General features: G+C 37.4%; 1 protein-coding gene across 2 annotated transcripts in view; it reads left to right on the top strand.

Annotated features, from left to right (window-relative positions):
• Positions 1-21183, top strand: part of MARK1 (microtubule affinity regulating kinase 1) — a 60501-nt gene that overhangs the window by 14597 nt on the left and 24721 nt on the right. For both annotated transcript variants that reach the window (XM_059828633.1, XM_059828638.1), the window contains exons 2-7: positions 7949-8152; positions 8864-8917; positions 16748-16796; positions 17924-17989; positions 19009-19079; positions 20067-20123. In XM_059828633.1, coding sequence (XP_059684616.1) covers positions 7949-8152; positions 8864-8917; positions 16748-16796; positions 17924-17989; positions 19009-19079; positions 20067-20123 — 501 coding nt within the window. The remainder of the gene's footprint in view (positions 1-7948; positions 8153-8863; positions 8918-16747; positions 16797-17923; positions 17990-19008; positions 19080-20066; positions 20124-21183) is intronic.

Here is a 21183-nt window from a genome sequence, read left to right on the forward strand (position 1 = left end):
CCCATCTTCCCCGGGCCAGGCGTTCCCCTTTCTCCTTGGGCCTGCACTGGTGCTTGAAAAACTGTCTGGGGGTGCATCTGCTCAGGGAGAGAGTCGCTAGGTTTTGTCCAGCTTGGCTCCCTGTGGTGGCTCACCATCCCACTGCGCCAGTGGTAGTGCAATTGTAAGTGGATGTAGGCATGTAAGCAGAATTGGGTTGGCTTCAGCAGCCATATGCCACATGTGGACTCTTCCAGAGTTGTTTTAGGTATGCAGTGGGCAAGGAAAAAGTTCCCATTTCATAACCTTTGAGAGAAAGAATGAGTTGGGATTCAGAGCCTGGTCCCAATTAGCTGCGTGTATGTTTTCCTTCTGTAGAAGAAACCTCAGCTGGCCCAGAAGACTGGTTGTTTGATCGTGAGTATGGGAGACACTTAGCTCTATAATCCGGTTGCTCTTTTGTGAGTAAACCTTGCCTCCTGCTGCCATTCTTCTCATCTGGAGAAAAGCCTCAGGTTTCCAGATTGTAGTCTCCAGACTGTAGAAACAGCTCTTTCCCCCGAGTTTTGAAGTTTGATATTAAAGCATTTTTCATTTCTTGTATTCCTGCAAACACTTGAGAAGCTCCATGTGCTTGACAGGATTCTGAACTGTAAGTTGTTTCATGTCTCTCTACTCCTGCCTTTCATCAGGCCAGCTGAAAAATGACCTGGCTGTATCATTTATAAGTGCAATAAAAACTCCTGCCAGTTTCCTTTGCCAGAAGTTTCGCTTTCTGGGTGTGTTCCTGTTCTTGTTTGCTTCAATTAACGATCAACACTAGCATTTCATTTTCCTTTTGTTCTACTGAGGGGTTTTGAGAAAACTGTGAGTGCCGTGGCATTCAGCGGCAGTGCCCCGTAGCTGCCTGCATCTCTGGGTGCTGGCAGGATGTCCTGGGGGAGCTGGGAACGCTCACTGGGAGCTCTGTGCTGGCAGGTCCGAAGATCTCATGAAATAAGTCAAAAAAGACTGGCTAGGGTAAACTGATCACCTCCTGAGGAAAGAGCAACGGCTGGCAAGAAATGTTGAAAGAACTCTCTCTGTGTGAGGGGCAGTGTTTTAAATGTGCCCAGGAGGCTGCAGCAGGAATAGCCTTTCTCCTTCCTTCCCCCTCCCTTAAGCACTTTTCTTCAAAAATGCGGGTTCATGTTAGGCATCATGGGTGAGGGATGTTAACCTTTTATTTTGGCAAGAGAGGAAATGTTTTACTGTTTTGCTTGGTAGGGCTGACTGTAGGTTCTAGGACTATACCAAATGACAAATAAAAATAAGTAAACATAAGAGGATTTTAGGAAAAACTCCCCCCCCCCCCCCCCCCGATTTCACCTGTGGTTTACTGCAGCAGCTTTTAGCCAGCTTGTCTCAATTTTCACTGGGGCTATGGGGAGGGTTCAGTTTTGTCATAGCAATTAATGGAGATGATATGAGCCGACTGTCCTGAATTAGCCCTGGAAAATCTTGTTTGTGTGTTTGGGATGAGTCAGGAAGGAAAGTGCCAGGTTGAAATAACTGTGCCAATTCTGAGCAAAATGGAACAAAGGCAGGAAGGTCCTGTTCTTCTGCACCTGCATGCCTGGCCTGGCTGAGGGCTTCGGTCCCAGGGAGAGGAGGAAGCCTGTTAGCTGAGTTCGGGTTACAAGACCTGATTTAATGCTATGAAGGTATTTGTTATTCTGAAATGTTTTGACTGACTTCTCAGGGGAGGACCAGTGCATTTTTATTTTTTTATCCTTTAAAGTATCTGTGATTCCATGTGATAATGAACTCCACCCTTCCATATGATATTACTGCTGTGTTTAAAAAAAAAAAAAATTGGGAGCAAGCTTACTATAACATGGACGGGATTTATGACAGGTTAGTGTCACCATATGAAAATCGCAAGTATTCTCAAGAGCCTTGTGTATGAATTTTTGAAACTCATGTTAGCTGTGTATGGTGCTGCACTGATAGATCATGGGCTCTGTTTTCTATCCTAGATTGCTTCAAGTATGGAGCTGTGAACATTGCATCCTGTGTAGTTTGTGATTAGAAAAACAATTCTGTCTCAAAGTTGGCAAACTTATTTCTGATGTGTCTCACAAAACTATGTTGAGCACTTAAAAAACAAACAAACAAAAAAGCCAAATAAAACAAAAAACCCCACCAAAACTTCTAAGGGGCTTAGACACCATAGTAAGAAGCACAGTATAAGATTTACTCAATGCTCAACGTAAGTTTACCTATCATCAGCATATATGTATGCTTTTAGAAAGGGATCTATATTGTGTATTGAGATTAAGGAATTGTATTTCGCCTTGCAATAGAAATGTTTTACTATTAGCTTTGAAGTTGTTCTTTTTGAAATACAGAATATTACAATTGGGAAGAAAAGGAAAGATACTAAACAAAATAACTTCCCCTTACTGTTGGTTTTTTTTTTTTTTAATCTCACTTGATACTATATATTGAACTCCATGCTTATAGTTTGGGGTTTTTTTTAAAAAAAATCTTATATAAAATGCTTTTCAGAGTTACAGCATCAGTTAATGAAATGTTTCCATATGCTTGACTGAGGCCAGCTTTATTCAAAATCGTTGTGTCTTATCGCTGATAGCTTCAAGCTCTTTCAAAAGTTCATGCCTGGAATTCCTACGTGTTATGTAAATCTGATATAAACAGAAAGATGCACATGCATGTGTTTGGGGGTTTTTTGGTTTTTTGGGTTCTTTTTTTGGTGCAATTCTGGAAAGCCTGTGTGAGCACGTTCAGGGTATGGGCACAAGTTAAAGACAAACGTAACAATTCTGTCTGATTCTCTTCTGACTCTGCCATGCATTGACCTTGGTATCTGATTTCAAAATCTGTATATACTTTTTCCCTCACTGTGTGTGTTTGTGTCTTGGGTTTTTCTGAGCTGAGTCCTGCATATTATCCTGTTCCAGTGGAATAAGTTGATTGCTTTGGGTTTTGGGTTTTTTTAATAACAAAGTTTCTATCGTGCATTCGCAATCTATTAGGCATTTAATTGCTGATAAGAAATTATGAAAAAAATCATGTGTGCATACATTCAGTCTTTTTAATTGCCCCCTCCGAATCACTTTTTCACGTGTCTGGGAGGTATGAAAAGTTAGAGTAGATAGTGCTCTATTAATGTTTTGATTGAGATCAGAGGTGCTTTAGTAATTATAGTATGATGTGATGAGTACATGGGGCAAGAGTCAGCTGTGATTTCATGCAGATGTGAGGGTTATCTGGAAGAGGAGTGAATCCCCTTCTTCTGGCAGTAGCTGATGGATCAGGTCCTATCATCTGGTGCAGTTCAGAGTTGCACCATGCTTCATACCTGTAAACCTGGACCTCTGGGTGCTCTTGATATGTGATGCAGAACTAGCTGATCTGAACATTTCTTTTGGTTTCTACATTGAGATTTACCAAGATCTTTCAAAAAATTGGACTCTTCTAGTTTAGTTTGATTGTTACTTCAGCAAAAGAAAAAGACTTGCTTGAGGTGGTTTGCTAGAAGCTCCTAGGCCCTAAAGGAATGATTAGGGACAGCAAGCAGTTAAAACATGAAAACAGCTGGGCAGCCAGGACACTGCTTCTCATCTTCCACCCCTTTCTTCCCCCTGTATTGTGAATCAAAGCTGTTGCAGATCAGAGCTGTTTAGAAGATGGTCTTCTGAACCCTTCAGACTCCCTCTGTCTGGGCTAGCTATTTTGATTACCTTGCAAATATGACAGCTGTTACAAATGCTCATGTGTATGGCACATGCTTGAAAATATTTGGAGTTATGAATAAAAAATTGGTTGCAAGGAACTTAAGTTCAGAACAGGAGATAATATTGAGAGAGAAAATGTGATGATGTGCCTTTTCTAGCACCACATGTGCATACTTTGCTTCCATGGGCTGACTGTACCGAAGAATTTGCCTTGCAGTAATTCAAGAATGGAAAATTCAGGACTTAATCAAGTGAGGTGTATTTGTAGGCAGATCAATGTGTGGGGGTTACCCCATTACTCAGAAGGACTATAGAGGCCTGCAGTGTTTGATTGAGAAAGACTGTGTGGTTTGGTGGCTGCAATAGTCTTTTAAAAAATCCCCAGAACTAAGCTGTAAGAGCAGTTAATATATTGTGATGATGTAAGTTTAATTACAGTTTATAAGCTGTGAGAATACTACCCCAGTGGCTAGCTAAGTGGCTAAAGGATCCTGAATAAGTAAAGTAGTGGAGCACATGCTTTGTATCTGCTTGGGGTTAGTTCTTCTGCACTTTCTCAAAGATAATGTGTCTGGGCATCATGTCATCTTGCTTGTGCAAAGCTGCCTTGGGTGAGCAAGGAAAACAACAGCTTTGAGTCTTGGGGAAGCAACGGGTCAGGTTAACTCTCTTGTGATTTTTAGTGCCATTGACTTTCTGTAATAATTCTAATGGAATGTGTCAGAAACAAACCTAGTTAGGAGCAATAAGTGTTAATTGAGCTCTCTTCAGTCACAACCTAAAATTGGATGCTAAATTGCTTTTTCAAGATTTCTGAAAAGGCAGTAGGTTTTGGTTTGTACGGGTTTTTTCTTGTGTGGGTTTGCTTTTTTTAAAGACTTGACTAATGTGCAAAATACCTAAATGGCTGCTCTAATACACTGTTTCAGCTCTAAACTTTTGTTACTGCTGCACCTTTTTTGTTTAAAATTGCATTTTATGTTAAGAAACATCTAATCTTGTGTTGATTTCTAGACACTTTATTTAACACTGACATAAATTGAACATACAGGGAGCCATGTTTGTGATGTGCTAGTAAGGTAGTGTTTCCCACCTCATTATTATATATATATATTAAAATACATTATCAAGGTATCTAGAGAAATATCACAAACCTTAACTAAAATCCTGTGTAGGAAATGCAGGTTGTTAGCTGGAATTGTGTTTAGATGGCAGTGAACTTCAAGGAGAGTATTGGTTTTTCAGCCCCCTTGTTCCAGCACCCTGAAAAATTTCTCAGAATTTAGAGATGGTTTTTCTGAAATGGCATTTTTAAATAGCCACATAGTAGCTGATGCATAATGAATGAACGTATTGTAATGGACCAGAAAGATCTTAAAACTACATAGCCTGTCTTTCTAGACAGTGTGGATACTGCATGTTTCTGTGGAATTCAGTTTTAGCATTGTTTGGAAGTAATCTCTGAGATACCATTATTTAACCTAACGAATTCCCCCCCCCCCCCCCCAACATATTAACCTTGTTATGTTTCCATTTCATTGAATGCTGATTTCTAGAAGTTGATGAGTTTCTAGTTTAAAGTCCTCTGTACTTTCCAACAATAGTAAGCTGTTTATGTGCAAAAGAGAGACCTATTGCAAGACTTAAGAAGAATAATGTGAATTTCATTCAGTGCTGTTCAAATTCAGAAATGATATATGTGTATATATATGTGGCTTACAAACTAAGAAACTTGAACTTCTTTATGCATGTTTTCTGTCATCCTTGGGCATAGCTGGGGAGAAGGGTTGGCTCTGAAGATAATCTGTCTAAGAGGGAATAATTAAGAAACTATCTGGAAGGGCTTAGTTTTTCTTTCACAAAAAGACCAAAATCCAGAATCGTCATGACCGTGAATGTTGTTACCTTTTTTCTTTTCTCTCTTCAGATTTGGTTTTGCGTTATATTGTCATTATGATTAAATAACCGATTTCCTATTAAATTTGCATTAAAATGGATCTATCCTGTGAAGCAATCTTTTGCTTTGCCTATGGCATTGATTTTGCTTGCCTATCCAACTGCTTATCTAAAAGATCCCTTCAAGTACCTACTGGAAGTAGGCTAATCCTATGAAGCGTATGAAATTGGCAATTGATACTCGGGTTGCTAATGCTTCTGGGCAGGCATTGTATTTCAAGTAGTGAAGATCTAATTGCATAAATAGGCTCAAAGAGTTTTAAAACTTGCTTGTATAGCATTGTGCTGTAGCTCTGGATGGGGTTCTAGGTACAGCTGTAATACTTACTATTAGCATCATACAAATACTGATCTTGTGGGGTGTTTTCTTAGGCGAGACTTTTACTTGGGCTCTGGTTTATCGCACGTAGGACTAGTGTCCGATGTTGAAGGAACGTTTCAAAGCTTCTTTGCCTGGAGCTGTCCTTCTGATCCTCTCTTTCCAAGTCCACAGAAAGTATTTTAATTATGTGCTTCTAAAGGATAAATACTATTGTTAGCGTGTTATTTCGTGGTTGAATAAATTTGTCTGATACACAGAACCTAAACATGCCTGGCTTGCTTGGTTCTGCAGTAATGTGGAAAATGGTTTAGCAGTGGAGGTATAGTAGTATTTTGCAGAGAGACTCAGTTAATGAAAAGACAAACAGAAAATTATATTTAGGAGCGTTCTCCTGGCCATAGTGAATAATTAATAATGCTGGAGGTGATGTAAGCAGAGTTGTGCTACATTTGGGAAGAACATTCTGGTTGTGGTATAGTCCTTGTTTTTTCCGGTTGTATTGCAGCTGTTTGCTAGTTTTCCCAATTCTACTAGTGCTTATGTCCCAAAATAACTCCACTCGGCTCAGTGGGACTATCTGTAAGCCTGGGTGTTTACAGGAGGGGGTTAACTTCAGTCTATAATAAATGCACACTGAAGTTGGAAGCGCTGCTTTAAATTCTGTTTTGTATAAGAAAATAATTACTTGCATACGGAATGACAAGTGAGATCAGCATAGACCAATGTTAGGTGGGATATTGGGAGAAACAGTGAAACCTCCCACTGCCTCCTGACTTCGCTTTCAGCTTAAGGTCAAAGATCTAGAAACCTTTGGTCTGTAAAGAAACAGGCTCAGTTGGTGCTCTGTACAAAGATATAGAGAGATCCACTTTTTGATTGAAGCACTGATTAATGGGAAAATATCAAGATGTCTTGAGTTTTGTTGGGGCTTTACGCTTAGCAGGAACTGCGTGAGCTGGGAGTAAGCATGCCTTTCTGTTACAAAATCTAAAAACCGGTCTGAGAAGACACTGTTTCTACCTACAGTATTTGCCTGCCTTAAAATCTGTAACTTAAGAGATTAGAGGCTAAATTTTACCTGTTAAACATTTGTACCCATCTGCCACTAATGTTAGAAAGCATTTGAAATACTGAAACACCTAATACCCCTTCGACATCTTCTGTTATTTTGGTGTCTCCTTGGAACATTTCCAAGCCCTGTCTGTATCTTGCCCCTTATATACTTAGAAGTTAAAGAGTACAGAAGCACTGCAGATTTCAGTGACTGACATTTAATGTGGGATGATGTGTTGGCATGCATTAAAAATAACAGTCTTTTAGTTCTTCAGGCTTTTTGAGATTTAAAATATATTTATGAGATGTCATGGAGTTTTATTTTTAAGAACAGATTATTATTTTTAAATAAAGATGTAGATTGTTTGTTACTTGAATGAGAAAAAAGCTGCCAACAGGTTTGGGGAACAAAGCTTACTTGAAAAAATATTTTTCTCAATGTTATTTGGGATGAAGAAAGTTCACTCAATTATTTTTTTTTTAAACCTTGTTTCCAAATATGCCAAAATACAAATATTTTTTGTACTGTGTGTTTTTAAAAGACTAAAATTGGTTATGATTAGACAAGTTTATCTGCAGCATAGTGGTGTAGTGTGTAGTTTGGCATAGTTTCATATTAAAAAAAGTCTGTAATAGTTGGTTTGATTACTGCCTAGTTGTCTCTAGTTATACTTTTGGAGCTGGTAAAATCTTTCTGCAGGCTTTTTGTCTTGAGACATGCATCAGACTCTGCCCAAAGACAGCATGTTCTGCTTAGGCTACCATCCAAAGTTATCAGTTATACTTGTAAAAGTAAATAAATGACTCCCCTCTACACCTTTTATGCTTTTAGTCTATTCTGCTGCAGCTGTCTAAAATCCAAGCAGCTAAATTGCCAACTATTTTATCTGCCTTCCAGCATACCTCTGTGGATGGATACACTGAACCACACATCCAACCTATCAAGTCAAGTAGCAGACAAAACATCCCCCGATGTAGAAACTCCATTACGTCTACCAATGAAGAGCATCCTCACATTGGAAATTATCGCTTACTGAAAACCATAGGAAAAGGAAATTTTGCCAAAGTGAAACTGGCAAGGCATGTGCTTACAGGAAGAGAGGTAAGCCTTTAAAAAACAAAAAGGCTGGCAGTGTGTTTTATATTCTCTTTGGCTATCTCTACAATAAGTATTTCTGCTATTCTTTTACCTTCCTCTTATGAATAGAAAACGTTGTTGTTTTTTTTTTTTTGTCATCATAAAGGTAGATGCAAAGAGGCTGTTTCAGGATATAAGAAAAGTACCCTGAGGTGGCTGAGTTTTCTCCTTCGAACCACTCAGCCCTTTTTTTAAAATGTAACTTCCTGCTGAAAAGATGAAAAAGTTTGTTGCACATCTAAGGGGTATTTTGGGGCTGGGAGGGGGTCCATTCATCCCCAAGCATTTCCAAAACCGTAAAGAAATCTACTGATAGATAGATTTCATTGATAATCTATTGATAGATAGATAGATCCTGGATACTGAAATCTATTGATAGATAGATCTTGTGTTTGGGGGGCCTGGTTTTGCGGTGGACAGGATAACATTGTTGTGTCCCAACACTGACGGAAGTATAAAACTGATTCCTTGGTGGTACCATCTGGTGGCAAAGTTCTGAGCTCCAGCTGGTAGATCCCAATAGGTGAGAAATTTTGCGTGATGAAATGCTTAAAAGCAGATATATATGCATGTCTTGTAGGCACATCTATGCTTTTGCTCACAGAGGTGCAATGTATTTTTGTTCAAACATTTTTCTGAGTTTAATAATCCATGGTTGGTTGTTTTTTTCCCCAGGTTGCTGTGAAAATAATAGATAAAACCCAGCTAAATCCTACTAGTCTGCAAAAGGTAAGAATATACCATAACACCTGTAATTCTATAAACAGTTGAACTGTGATCTTTTATTTACTTGACAAAAATATTTGGTCCCTTTTAGCTTGCTAAACAAACGTCTTTGTGTATGTATGACCTCAGAAACAGTGGTATCCTACTGTCTTTGCTACAGTGTGCATGTGCCATTTGTCTGAGTGTGGTTACTCCTATGTGGTTCCTATTTTAAGCATTGCTTCTTTACTCTTCCTTCCTCCTCCAGCTTCACCTCTTGCTGACAATAAAATTGGTATCTAATTAGGTACACAAGTAGTTTGTCTACATACTAAATCAAGATGTAATGCTGTAAAGGATAGAATTTTTCTTTAATGTAGTAACTGGGTTTTGTGGACTTAAGAGTGCGCCAATTTTTGTGGCTTTAATTTTTTTTTAACCTTCGTTTTTATATTCTTTCAACTTTAATAACATATTTGTTAAACTCAAGTGATCTTTGGCAATTACTTTTTGTGTATAGAATTGAAAAAATGACTGAACCTAATCAGAACACTCTTGCTTGTTTGTGCCTGTAGACAGAAATTCAGAAGTCCTTCATAACCATTGTGATAAGTGTTTTAACAAAATCCTGAGGTTTTTTGTTTGGTTTGGGGTTTTTTACTATTTAACTATGCATATGTTTGGTTTTGGCTGAAGCACAGAAATGTTGTATTGTCCTACTGGAGGTTGCCCATTGTGAAAATTCAGGATATTTTTTTGTTTACAAATACTAGACTGCTGCTGTCTGTAGCTGTACAATGAGAGAAAGAGGCTAGGGCTTATTGCTGTTCTTTTATCTCTGGCTGCAGTTACATTTATTTTATTGTGTAACTTTGGTTACGGGGAGTTATAAACAACTTTGCTCTAATTTCTTTTGGTTTCTTTTAATTCTTGATTTATTTGCTTTAATTTTTTTTTTTGTAGTAGTTTTGTTTGAGTGTGGGTTCTTCAGGATTTTTTTTTTTTAATTCAACCTGCTGTGCAGAGACCATGCAAGAGCTTAAGCTTTGTTTAAGTCCTATAACCTGTATTAAGGAAACCTCTTTGCTAATATTTGAGCTAGTGAAGAGGGACCCACAGAGGCAGTACATGACAGAGCATATTGGGGAAATCCTGTGCTGCTCATGTAGCTTGTTTCCTACCTAGCTTGGTATTTACAGTTAGAGAGCTAGGTGACTTTGTCTCATTGTTCAGCAATTAGAGGGTAAAAAACATTAAAACTTTCTGGAAAACTAAGCATGAAAAACTTACTGCTGGGATAATTGCTTTAATGATAAATAAGTTGTACTTCACACGAATATTCAATAATTGGTTAAAAATCATTCCAAGTATAAATGAAATTTTTATAGCCTACACAAGATGCTGTCACACTACGTTAGTAGTACACAAAATACTGATTTAACAAGATATTGCTGCTGTTACTTGTTTTTTGAGTGGGAAGCTGATAACAAGAGAAACATTTTTAGATACAGTTAGAAGCAGTTTATAGCAGAAGACTGAAGTTAGATTTAGTGATTTAAACACAATTCCATTCTTCAATAACTTCTAGAAATATTTATCCCATGCATCTTCTGTTTATACTGGAAAGTGTGATAATTTGTTGGTGTAGTTTTCCTTCTAACATCTTGGTTGTAATTTTCAGGAAAAAAAAAATCTTTGTTTTGAAGCTCTAAAAGTCTTCAACTTTTAAGTAAACTTAAGCACAGTTTTTGCACCATCACTGAAGCAACTGTAGTTTTTTAAAACAAGTAGGGGTGGGAGGATAGTTCATCAGCATGCTTAGAATTATTTCTGTTAGTATTTTGGTATGTCATTTGTGTATTGTAAATAAATTTTTTTAAAAATCTTTTATGAAATCTCTGTTTCACCATCTTTTTTTTCTGCACTGAACTCATAAATGTTTGTGATTCTTTATGTACTATATAATGTGACTGTAATGTGAATTTTTATAATTTTATCATCAGGGTTATACTGTAGGACTGTTAAGTAGTCAATTTTTCTTCAAGAGGTGATGCTGGGAAAGGGAAGTAGTGATAGTAGTACTGTTTTAATAGGAACAGGCACTTTTCTAATGAATGTTTGTAGAGAAATACTACAGTAACTTTCTGCAGCAGAAATACCCCTCCTGGGTTTGAACCCATGTAAATTAGTGTAGTCGAGAGGACAGTCTCTAGAACTTCAAAGCTGGTAAATTGTATGGAGATCAGGAAAACTTTTTGGCCTTCAATCATTTTTGACACACATTATTAAGACAAATATGTAATGATCTTTGGTCTTGTGAATGACCCTGTGCCTTTCCTTTTCACTCAGTATAGCATAAAGGATACCAAGTGCAAGTAGGTTTTGCTTTAGTATTTGCTACTGAGCTAATTTAAGTAAAATGAATTGAGGCGTCATAGCTTCTCATGCACTGTTCTGTTTTGTAAACAGAAATATTTGAGCACATACTTCAGTTGCTGGAAGTGTCATACAAGCTGGGTCTGTAGTTAGTCACGGGTATGAAAGCAGAGAAAGTGTTTAGTTTGTTCTTTGCCACTCTCCAATGTTATTTATGCCATATAGTATGGACCGGCTACTCTGCAGGCATAGTTATTTTAACTTAAATGGGGCGAGATGGCAGAAGTAAGCTGACCTTGTGAATTTTTAATTTTGCATCCCTGTGCATGCGATGTGACAGTCTTAAGTTACAACATACTTTTTGCATCAGGACCTCTACCTCTTTAAATACATAAACAATGTTGAATTAAGGGCACTGCCTTTTTATTTTCTTTTCAATTTGTTCAGTATGTGGTTCCCATCTTACTCAGTGAGCACCTGTTTAGAAGACAGACCTGGCTTTTTTGTGAACTTGCTGTCTTAATAGTAACATATTGTACTGACTTAGCTTTTTCCACTGTCGTGATTGTAATTCGTTCCCAAATGTAAGTATTTGAGTTTCATCATAACTAGAATTTATATCAAAATAGCTGTTCTATTTTCTGCGTGTCTGCTACATTGAAAGTGTCTTCTTGTACTGGCTTCACCAAACTGCTAGTGGAGCAGAAGGTGCTTTTTTCTTAATAGGTTTGATTAGCAAGTGGTGTTTCAGATTTTCCCTTTTTAGGGGTCAGCGGGCTTCTTTTTGTTCTTTAAACATATCTAAAGCCTCGAATTTAGGGTTTTTTCTGTCATTAAGAAAAGCAGAATGGAAGTAAAGAAGTAGTAGAAGATTTGGAACAATTTCAATATGCTACCTATTAAAAGCTATGCTTTTTTACAACATCCTTTCCCAGTAATGATTTAGAAACTAGAGAAGCATTCAAGCACATCTTTCGAAGCAAGAAAAAGCCTTAATTAACTGAAAATTTTTAGTTTGATTGTAGTGACTTACATCAGTAAAACTTAAACATAGGTGTCAACCTGACAGCAAGTGGAAGTGTTAGCAATGGTATGACAGAAGATCTTTGTACTTTATGCAGTCTGTGCCCTGAAAAATGAAACTGGAAAAGCAGGAATCAAATTTTAAAGCCTTGTGCCTTTTCTGTAGGTACAAGTTCTACAAATTGAGTATGGTGCTGGCTGTACTCTACTATAAGTGAAGCTATTGAGGCTACAACCCATTTGCAACAGGGAGATGCTTGTTCAAGAGTCTTTTTGAATGGTAGTACTTTGTAAGAATGAAGAGTGGTCCTATAAATGCGTGGGAGAGAAGAGAAGTCAGGGAGCACTTACACCTCCTGAGAGAGCAGTACGCTGCTGCTCAAGAAAGTAGAGGTGTGCGTGAATTCTGAAAGCGCTGGTTTTATCAGTAAAATAGATCATTATGCAATCCTGAAGCTCGCTGTGTCTCAAAAGGAGAACTAATCTCTCTATTCTGTCCAGATTTCTAGAAAATTGACAAATTTGGCTTTGTAGGAAGTAATTAGGGTCTTGTTGCTTTAATACCTCTATATGCAAAGGAAGAGATGTATACTGGGTGTTATTGAGGGGTGTAATGGCTATTGTTTAAAGATACCTCTATTTGTAAGCGCATAGATATTGACATAAGTAGTGTTAATAACCAGCATACTTCTGCAAGGGGAGACTGTATGTGCGGGGGGGAGATTTATCCCACAGTAGTGCTCTACAGATTGCAGAGTTGTAATGTAATATAATGTACCCTAATATTTGACTACTGTTAACACTTTTTTTATTATTCAAGTGTTATCCATTGTTCAGAGACTTTCTAGATTGTTTCTTTCTTGTGAGAGAAAACTGGAGAAGTGAACGTTAGCATTTTCTTAATTTGTGTAAACATGCATTTATACTGGACCACATAAAATCTTGAATATACACCAGGACTCCAGAGAACAGTTCATTTGCCCAACTTCCGTCCCGTTCCCCCTCTGCTGTTTTGAACGTCTGTATTGAAATAAGGTTCCCTGCTCTTTCTCCCCACTCTGCATTTGAGAGACCCGTACACGTCCCCTTGGACCATATAGGCTAGGAACTACACAAGATGTAGTGTGGCTATGTTTGTGGTCTCTACACGGTGCTGTTCCATTATTTCAGTTCTTTCAGCCTTTCAAACAATTTCTTTTTTCCAGCCTTCCTGGGTTGGAAGGTATCTGTCACGCCAAGCAGCTTTAGCAAAGCTGCTTGACTTGGTTACGTAGCAGTATTATGGAATACGTAAGTTTCATCTGCTTAATTTGCAAGATGCCTGTACCTGAGTTACTTCAGAAAAAGGTCTGAAAATGTCGTTTTCCAGGTAAACAACTGCTGGAAACTTGTCAGAAGCTGGTAACAACTGCAAAACACGAACTCTCAGAGGAACGTGGATCTCCCCATGAAGAAGGCGACCTTGTGTGCTGTAGTTTCAGTAGTGGGCAGGCAATTGGGAGAGGAGTTTTTTAGGGATTACAACCACTTAGGGTCTTTTAATTTTCTCTCGGAGCAAGCCATTTAGTCGGCAGGTACCTGCAGGTAGATTCTAAGATTTCAGCTATTCTTTCAATTCTTACTCTGCTGATTTCTCTCTTTCCCTGCTCTCATACCTTTGTAGGGAGGCTGACACCATCCTGTCTGTAAAATAAAATAGCCAGTTTCCATTCAGCTTATGCTTGACATGATTTGTGTGGATGAGCATCACCTAAGGTAACTTGGGCTGCTTCAGCCTTGTCCAGTTCTTGCTCTAAGCATGCAAACGCATTTCAACCAACGTTAAAAGCGCCTTTGAGTCAAAATCCCCAAACAAACAAGATCATCACCTCAGAGACACTAACCAGCAAGAAAATACGCAGATTCACCTTATGACTTCGTTGAGTTCATTTAGAATTTGCCTTAGAATAGCTGCTTTTTTTCAAAAGGTTGAGACTATCTACTTCCTCTTGAGATATTCATGGTGACTACCAGGACTGTGTAACTGCTTTTGTATGAGAACATATGCTTCAGTTTTCTGAAAAATGCCTATTCAACAGGATATATGATACAAGATGTGGTAAAAAAATTATTGGCGTTTGTATGGAATAAACCTAAGTACATACTTTGGGTTTTGGTGATGTCTTCTGTTCAGAACTGGAGCAAGTAAATGTTTCTTTCATATTAACAAAGTACTTGCATCAGACTAGAGGTCAGTAATGTTCTGTCTTGAGGAAAATAGACTTTTATGTCCATTTCCTGATAGGCTTTTTTCCTTTATGGAAGAAAATATTACATACTATGTGGAACAAAATTTTGTGTCACTGTGAAATCAGTTTGAATCTTAAACCAATTAGTAAACTTCTAAATCCTGTGAGAATATTGAATAGAATAATGCACTTTTTTTTGTAATTACTGTGTGCATCACATTACATATAAAATTGTTGCTTAATGATCTTTTTTCTAGATTTAAAATTATTTTATTTATAGGAGTCTAATATTTTAATCCTGTTTATAAAGACATTTGTTCATTGCTGTAACTTTTATACCAGCATTGATACTGTTAAGCTATGAAGTATCTTTCCAATCTTCTGGCAGGAATTGCAGTTTTCCACATACCTGTTTAAAAGCTCTTCTGAAGCTGTACCATCTATTGGTTTAGATTTGTTAGCTTCTGGCTAATTGATACTGATTTAACTGAGAAACTTTTTCTCGTGCAACAAATTCAAATACTTAGAAAAACAAAAATGCACAAAGAACAGCCTGGTATGATGTTTTCTTCATGGGAATAACTGGCTTTATGAGGAAACAAGAATATTTGCTAAAGTTAATTCTAGTATGTAGTATTACATACCCATGTGTTACATTTTGAACACAAGCAAACTGCATCATGCTGTTCATGTTTTCTCAGAAAAATGCTTTTATAGTCTTTGCTTCCTTCTGAAATTGTTTTTAAGGCAAATGAATAGAAACTAGCTTGAAATACTTAAATATAGAACTGCAATAATATTACTTGATCAAAAGCTGAATTTCAAAAAGATATTGCTCTATAGTCTTAACTTGTAGAATAAATGCAGAATTTTAGAAATGTTATGACTAAGTTGTACAAATGGAGTAAAAAAACATCTGTCATGTCTAAGCAAAAGAATTTTAATTTCTCTTAACTTGTAGCCTCAGCCATCTTAAAATAGAGACTAAAATGCTACTCTTTGAGGAGGTGTTTGGTTTCTGCCTTGCATCATTGTACCTTTTTGCAAAGGTAGCATCTGAACAAACGGGACTAATTTTGAAAATGGAGGCAGAGATGTCCTTTGAGACATCAGACAAGCAAAACAGCAACGACGCACTTCTGTGTTGAGCCAAGTTTCTCTGTAAGGAGGACTGTAGCGCTAAGATGTTTTCAAAATGGCTAAGCATTATGCTGAAGCCAGTGAGCTTTTCTTCCTTCATTTCAGCATCCTACTTCAGTTCAATATAGGATTAAAGAGCGCGCAGTGCAGTAAATAGATTTGACAATGGGGATATGCTGTTCACTTGAAGTAAAACAGTGCCAACTTACCGGTACTGACAGCCTCAAGTATAGAGTAACAGAGCTATGTAGTCCTTTTGATTCCTTTCATTTGCCTTCTTTCCTTTGAGCCCCTAGGTCAGTCTTGCTTCACCTATTATTTAATCAATAAACCCATGAATGCTAGAAGCTTAAGAGTGAAGACCTCTTGTTTCTAATTTAAAAAAGAGGTAGAACCACCATTGCCTTAAGTGTATATAAGGGCTATAAGTTTGTCCAATTGTTTTTAATTATGGGACTTAGGATAATAAACCAGACTTTCATCAATCATAAACCTTCAGGCCTTGCTGGGGGGAGAGGGGACAGGACTGTTTGCAACCCAGTGTGTAAGATTTGGTAGTCGTGAGAAAAGTGAACTCGCCCGCTTCACCTCTGTAGAGCGGCAGGACTGGGGGGCATCAGGATTCCTGGTATCCAATTCCATTTTAACATTTGTGTGTTCGACCTTTTTGTAGTACTACACCTTGCATTTGCACCCACAGTTATATATGTATTCAGGGTAGTTAGCTGAGCTTGCCAGTCACCAAAGAAATCAGAGCAAAGAGATGAAAAAAACTTGTGTGAATAATCTGTTGGTTTTGGTCAATGTGAAATCCAGAAAGGTCTATAAAACTTATCTGTGTCTGTTTGTGTAAAGCTTAAAAATTAATCTGGTTTTGATACGTAGTTGGTAGTAGTTATTGTTTATATAATGTATAAGATGTAGATTACATTTTTCTGGCATTCACTGCACTATATTTATCTATATTTTATGCTAATGCTATTTTCTGTGGCTTATGCTGCTCCTTTTTGCCATCTAAAATTGCATATCTTGAATAACTTTTCCTTAATAAGTAGACTTTAAAAAAATTGTCTTGCTTCCTTGACAGTTGTTTCGAGAAGTACGAATAATGAAGATACTGAATCACCCTAATATTGGTAGGAGCCCTGCATTTCTGCAAACTTTTTAATTATATTTTTACATTTTACTCTTTTTGCCTTTATTTGAATGTACTATGCTTTTGTTTGTTAAACTTTTTTGAGATAATAGGACAGTGAGCATTCAGTAAATGTTTCATTGTCTCACCTCCTTTATTGACTCTGCTTGAAACAAGAATTTTGCTCTGAGGAGATAAACTACTCAGTCCAGGAAAGCCTTAACACAAAGTAGGAGATGATGAGCGCTCCAGTCGGAGGGCCCCAACTCCCCTCTGTGCATTGAAATTATTCTTGAGGCCAAAAAGCGTGAGTTTCTTAGGTGAAAGTGGCAAAACTCCATTAGTGCAGTCTAGGAAAGACTCCCGCCGACTGTTACTTCCAGAAAACTAGAATTACAAAGTATGTAATTTTCCCTTTCTGCTTTAGTTCTTTCACCTACCCCACAGCTTCAGGGCCCTACTTTGTGATGGCAATTCTTCTGGCTGAGGAGGGCTGGACAGTCTTGTTCCAGAGACAGTTAATGGTCCTGAATCGGCCAGAGGGCTTGTTGCATACAAGGTATGGATGAGGCATACAAGTTATAACATGCTAGGCACTCCCTTCTCATCCCTTGAATTGTTTGTTGCTTTTCCAGCATTCTTAGCTTCTGCTGTTTTTTGTTTTCTTGGGGGTGGTGGTTGGGATTGTTTGTTTTAAATGAATGGCAACTATTACAATCTGAGGAAAGTCTTCCAGACTTAACGTTTCTGGTGTTCACTCAGTATTTAGTTGGTCAGAATCTCAGATTTCTAACGGGGAGCAGTTTACTAGCGAAACAGGGAAGGTTTGTATCATTTTAAAGACGGCTGTGTCAAATTAAACACTAATTTCAGCATGAACTCTTTTGTACAGTGTGCATAAACTTCTGAGAAAATTGTTAATTAATATGCTTTATTATCAAACATGATTTGGAAATTAATTTTGCTTTTTTCCCCTCAAAATAACGCTAACCTAAAGGATATAAAGTTTTTATAAGGTTTAGTGTTACCACTGGCCATAAATTATACTCGCTTCATGAGTATAATTTTTTGTTTATGCTGTGCTTTTGCTCACTGCTGCAATCTCTCTCTCATTCATTTTTCTTGCAGTAAAATTATTTGAAGTTATTGAAACTGAAAAGACATTGTATTTGGTAATGGAATATGCCAGTGGGGGTAAGTGGATTCTTAATTCTGCTTAAAGGATAAACTGAAATACAGAAAGCCATGCCAGTTGCATGCCTAGGAACGATTTAAGGATTTTATGGTTAATGGGTTATTCCAATCTGGCCTTCACAACAGTCCTAGCAGACTGCCCAGGGCAGAATTTCTTGCTTGCATCATGTTCTGTAAAGTAACCTATTAGGTTTGTGCTTAAGGGTAGTTACCATTCTGAGCTTTCTGCTGGAATATCAGGAGACAGTCTGGTGCTGATCCTGGCAAAAACTTGACTCAGTATTTATCTGCTATATTTAGGCAAGCACTGATGCCTCATTTTATCTTGAAAATGTGTGCCAAAGCACTTGGAGAGGCAGGTCCAAGGGCACTGGAATAAGAAACAGGGGAAAGGGGACCAGCAGGATCATAAAGACCGTGAGGGATAGTGGGTGCCTGCCTGAGAAGCTGCTTAGCATTCAAATGGGAAATGTTTGAATGTGGGAAGGGAATCCCGCACAGAGCTAGTGACCAGCTAGCAAAGGCTGCTCATCAGACAGTGCAAAGATGAGGATCTGAAAGGCCTTTGAACAGCTTTATTAGAAAGAGAGCAAGAAGGAAAAACCAGAAGTGATACATGTACTGTTAAGTGAAGCTGCTAGAGAGACGTGAAACAAATCTGGTACATAAGAAGTTGCCTGTTTCCCAGTGTGTCTTATATGCAATATGAATAATTTTCATGATTAAAGTAGATATTTTTTTTTGTTTCACAGTGTTGTTTAAGTAAATTTATTTTAAAAATGGAAGAAGCCTTTAGTATGAAGCGTTCCATTTTTATATTTCTTGACTTACATGACTGAAAAATGAAATCCAGTGCAAACAGTAAAAAGGAATTTTTCCTGGCTGCTTCTATTTCCTTTCCCTTCAAGAAGGCGGGGGCTCAGGGGGGGAGATTGTTTTCAAGCATGATTTGATTGTGCATGGCAGTCAAAAATAAAACCTGGGCAATAGGACTGATGTTTTGTCCTTGTCATGGTCAGGAGAAGTGTTTGACTACCTAGTTGCACATGGAAGAATGAAAGAGAAAGAGGCTCGTGCAAAATTCAGGCAGGTACGAAATTAACATTCACTCTTTCTTTTGTTTCTATTTATGGTGTTTTCAGATAGACATGAGTGTGAGCATACTTTTATTACTTTAAAAAATATTCATTGTTGTGATAATGTTTATTAAAGCTGGAGTGGAAAAAATCCCTGAAGAGAAAAATATCTGCTTCCTACGTACTATCTAAAAATAGTAAGACTGTTTTACATTCTTTTTTTAGTGGATGTTCCTAAGAGCTACGTTTTTTATTGGGACTCATTTGCGGTTTTAATCCTTTTCTGAGTATTTTAGAATTTAACAGATATTCTATCTGGAGATGTTGATATGATCACATGTATTGCTGTGTCATGTCACATTGTTTTGTATGAAGGGTATTCTATAACAGGTTTTTATATTCTTATTACAAACTTTCTCATCTTAATCTTTTTCTTATCCTGTTTTTAGTGATTATATTGTGAAAAGCTTTAATTAGATAAATAACAAAATTTGGTATTTTTCAGAATTAAGGTATATAAATAACATGTAAAGAAACTACTTTTTTAACTTTCTGTTTCAGACTCTTTTGTTATACCTATGTAAAAGATGTATATGGAAATGTTGAACTAACTATTCTGTTAGAGATGAATTGCAGATATATGCTTCAAATATTTCGGAAGATAAAATCTGAGATAGTACAACCAGCTATTGGGTTGGGGGGTGCAATTATTTCCTTTTATAGTTATTGCCATTGGGTGATCTGCATTTAAAATAGATGTTCTTCCCTTTACCTTGAGTATGTATTAAACTTTTTTTAATAAAAAAATGAGCTGCTTTTAGGGACTTTTTAGTATTTAAGCGTTAATGAAACTTACATGAATATTTTCTAAAATGAAAACTTTATTTACTGATTTCTTATCTTCTACTGAATCATATCAGGAGCTAAAATTATTAAATTATGTATGAAAACTTATACTGAGATTGAAATAAAATATTTCACTGATCATCTTGGCGTTTCAGATCGTATCTGCTGTGCAGTACTGTCATCAGAAATGCATAGTTCATCGTGATCTTAAGGTAGGCTGTTACTTATTTTTCATTTTGCTGCTTGACAGTATAGACTTAATTTCATTGTACATACTTGTCCTTGCCACTGTCTCTGAATGCCTTAAACATGTGAATGAGGGAACTATCACTTGGATTTTATTCTCAATTTTCTGTAGCACAAAAATAATGTAGCTCACCTGTTGGAACAGAGGAGAGACAAGAATAGAACATACGTTACTTTCATTCCAGTTCTGGCTTTAAGAAAAATACATGCTCTCCAAAGAATTACGCTTGCTGGCATGCAGATATCTACACACTGAAGCTGCAGAACTTCAGTGATACCAGTCAGCACTACTTAATTAAAATATTTTCAGTTAAAATGTATTGCAAGGTATGAATCACTAAGAAATCTGTTAGGTTTTTAATCCATTTGAACTTCTGGTTTATACTCTAATTCAGGAAGAAAAATAAATCTAAGGTAAACAGTAATTAGTTGAACTTCCTTTTTTTTTTATGCTTTCTAGTAATCTGTCTGTATAAACATACCAGACCATGTTAAAGAGTTCAGCAATTGCAGGCACAACCTAAGCCTTCAGTCTGAAGTTGACTTTGTGCCAGGTTTCGATATCATGGGACTTGGACACAAGATCTTCACCCACTTAAAAGCTGGCTTGTGCTCTTGTTTTGATGTCTTTGTACGTTTACAAAGAAAACACTGGTGTAGGTTCTTTTTTACCAATGTATCTAAATACTTGTGAAGAGCTGAGATTGAATAATTCCTAAGCGTTTTTTTCACCAGTAGCTTTTGTCTTAACTTTCTTATAATACTCTGCAGCATGCTCTCAACCTCTTTCTTACAAATCCGTTCTCTAATACCTGTCAATCTTCCAGCTCCTGCGTGTGCATATGGTGCTGGATAATACATCCTTTTCTGCTGAGTCCTCCCTGCCCCAGGACCATTGTCATCTGAGCCTGGTCAGCATTCTGAAGTCAGAATGCAAGGAAGGAAAGGGCTGGATCTCACTGAAATCTTGATTAAAAAAAATTCCTCCCCATCTTCTGTGGTGGTTTGGAGCGTGTGAGTGTTCTA

This window comes from Gavia stellata, chromosome 2 (genome assembly GCF_030936135.1).
Source record: "Gavia stellata isolate bGavSte3 chromosome 2, bGavSte3.hap2, whole genome shotgun sequence".
Classification (NCBI taxonomy): Eukaryota; Metazoa; Chordata; class Aves; order Gaviiformes; family Gaviidae; genus Gavia; species Gavia stellata.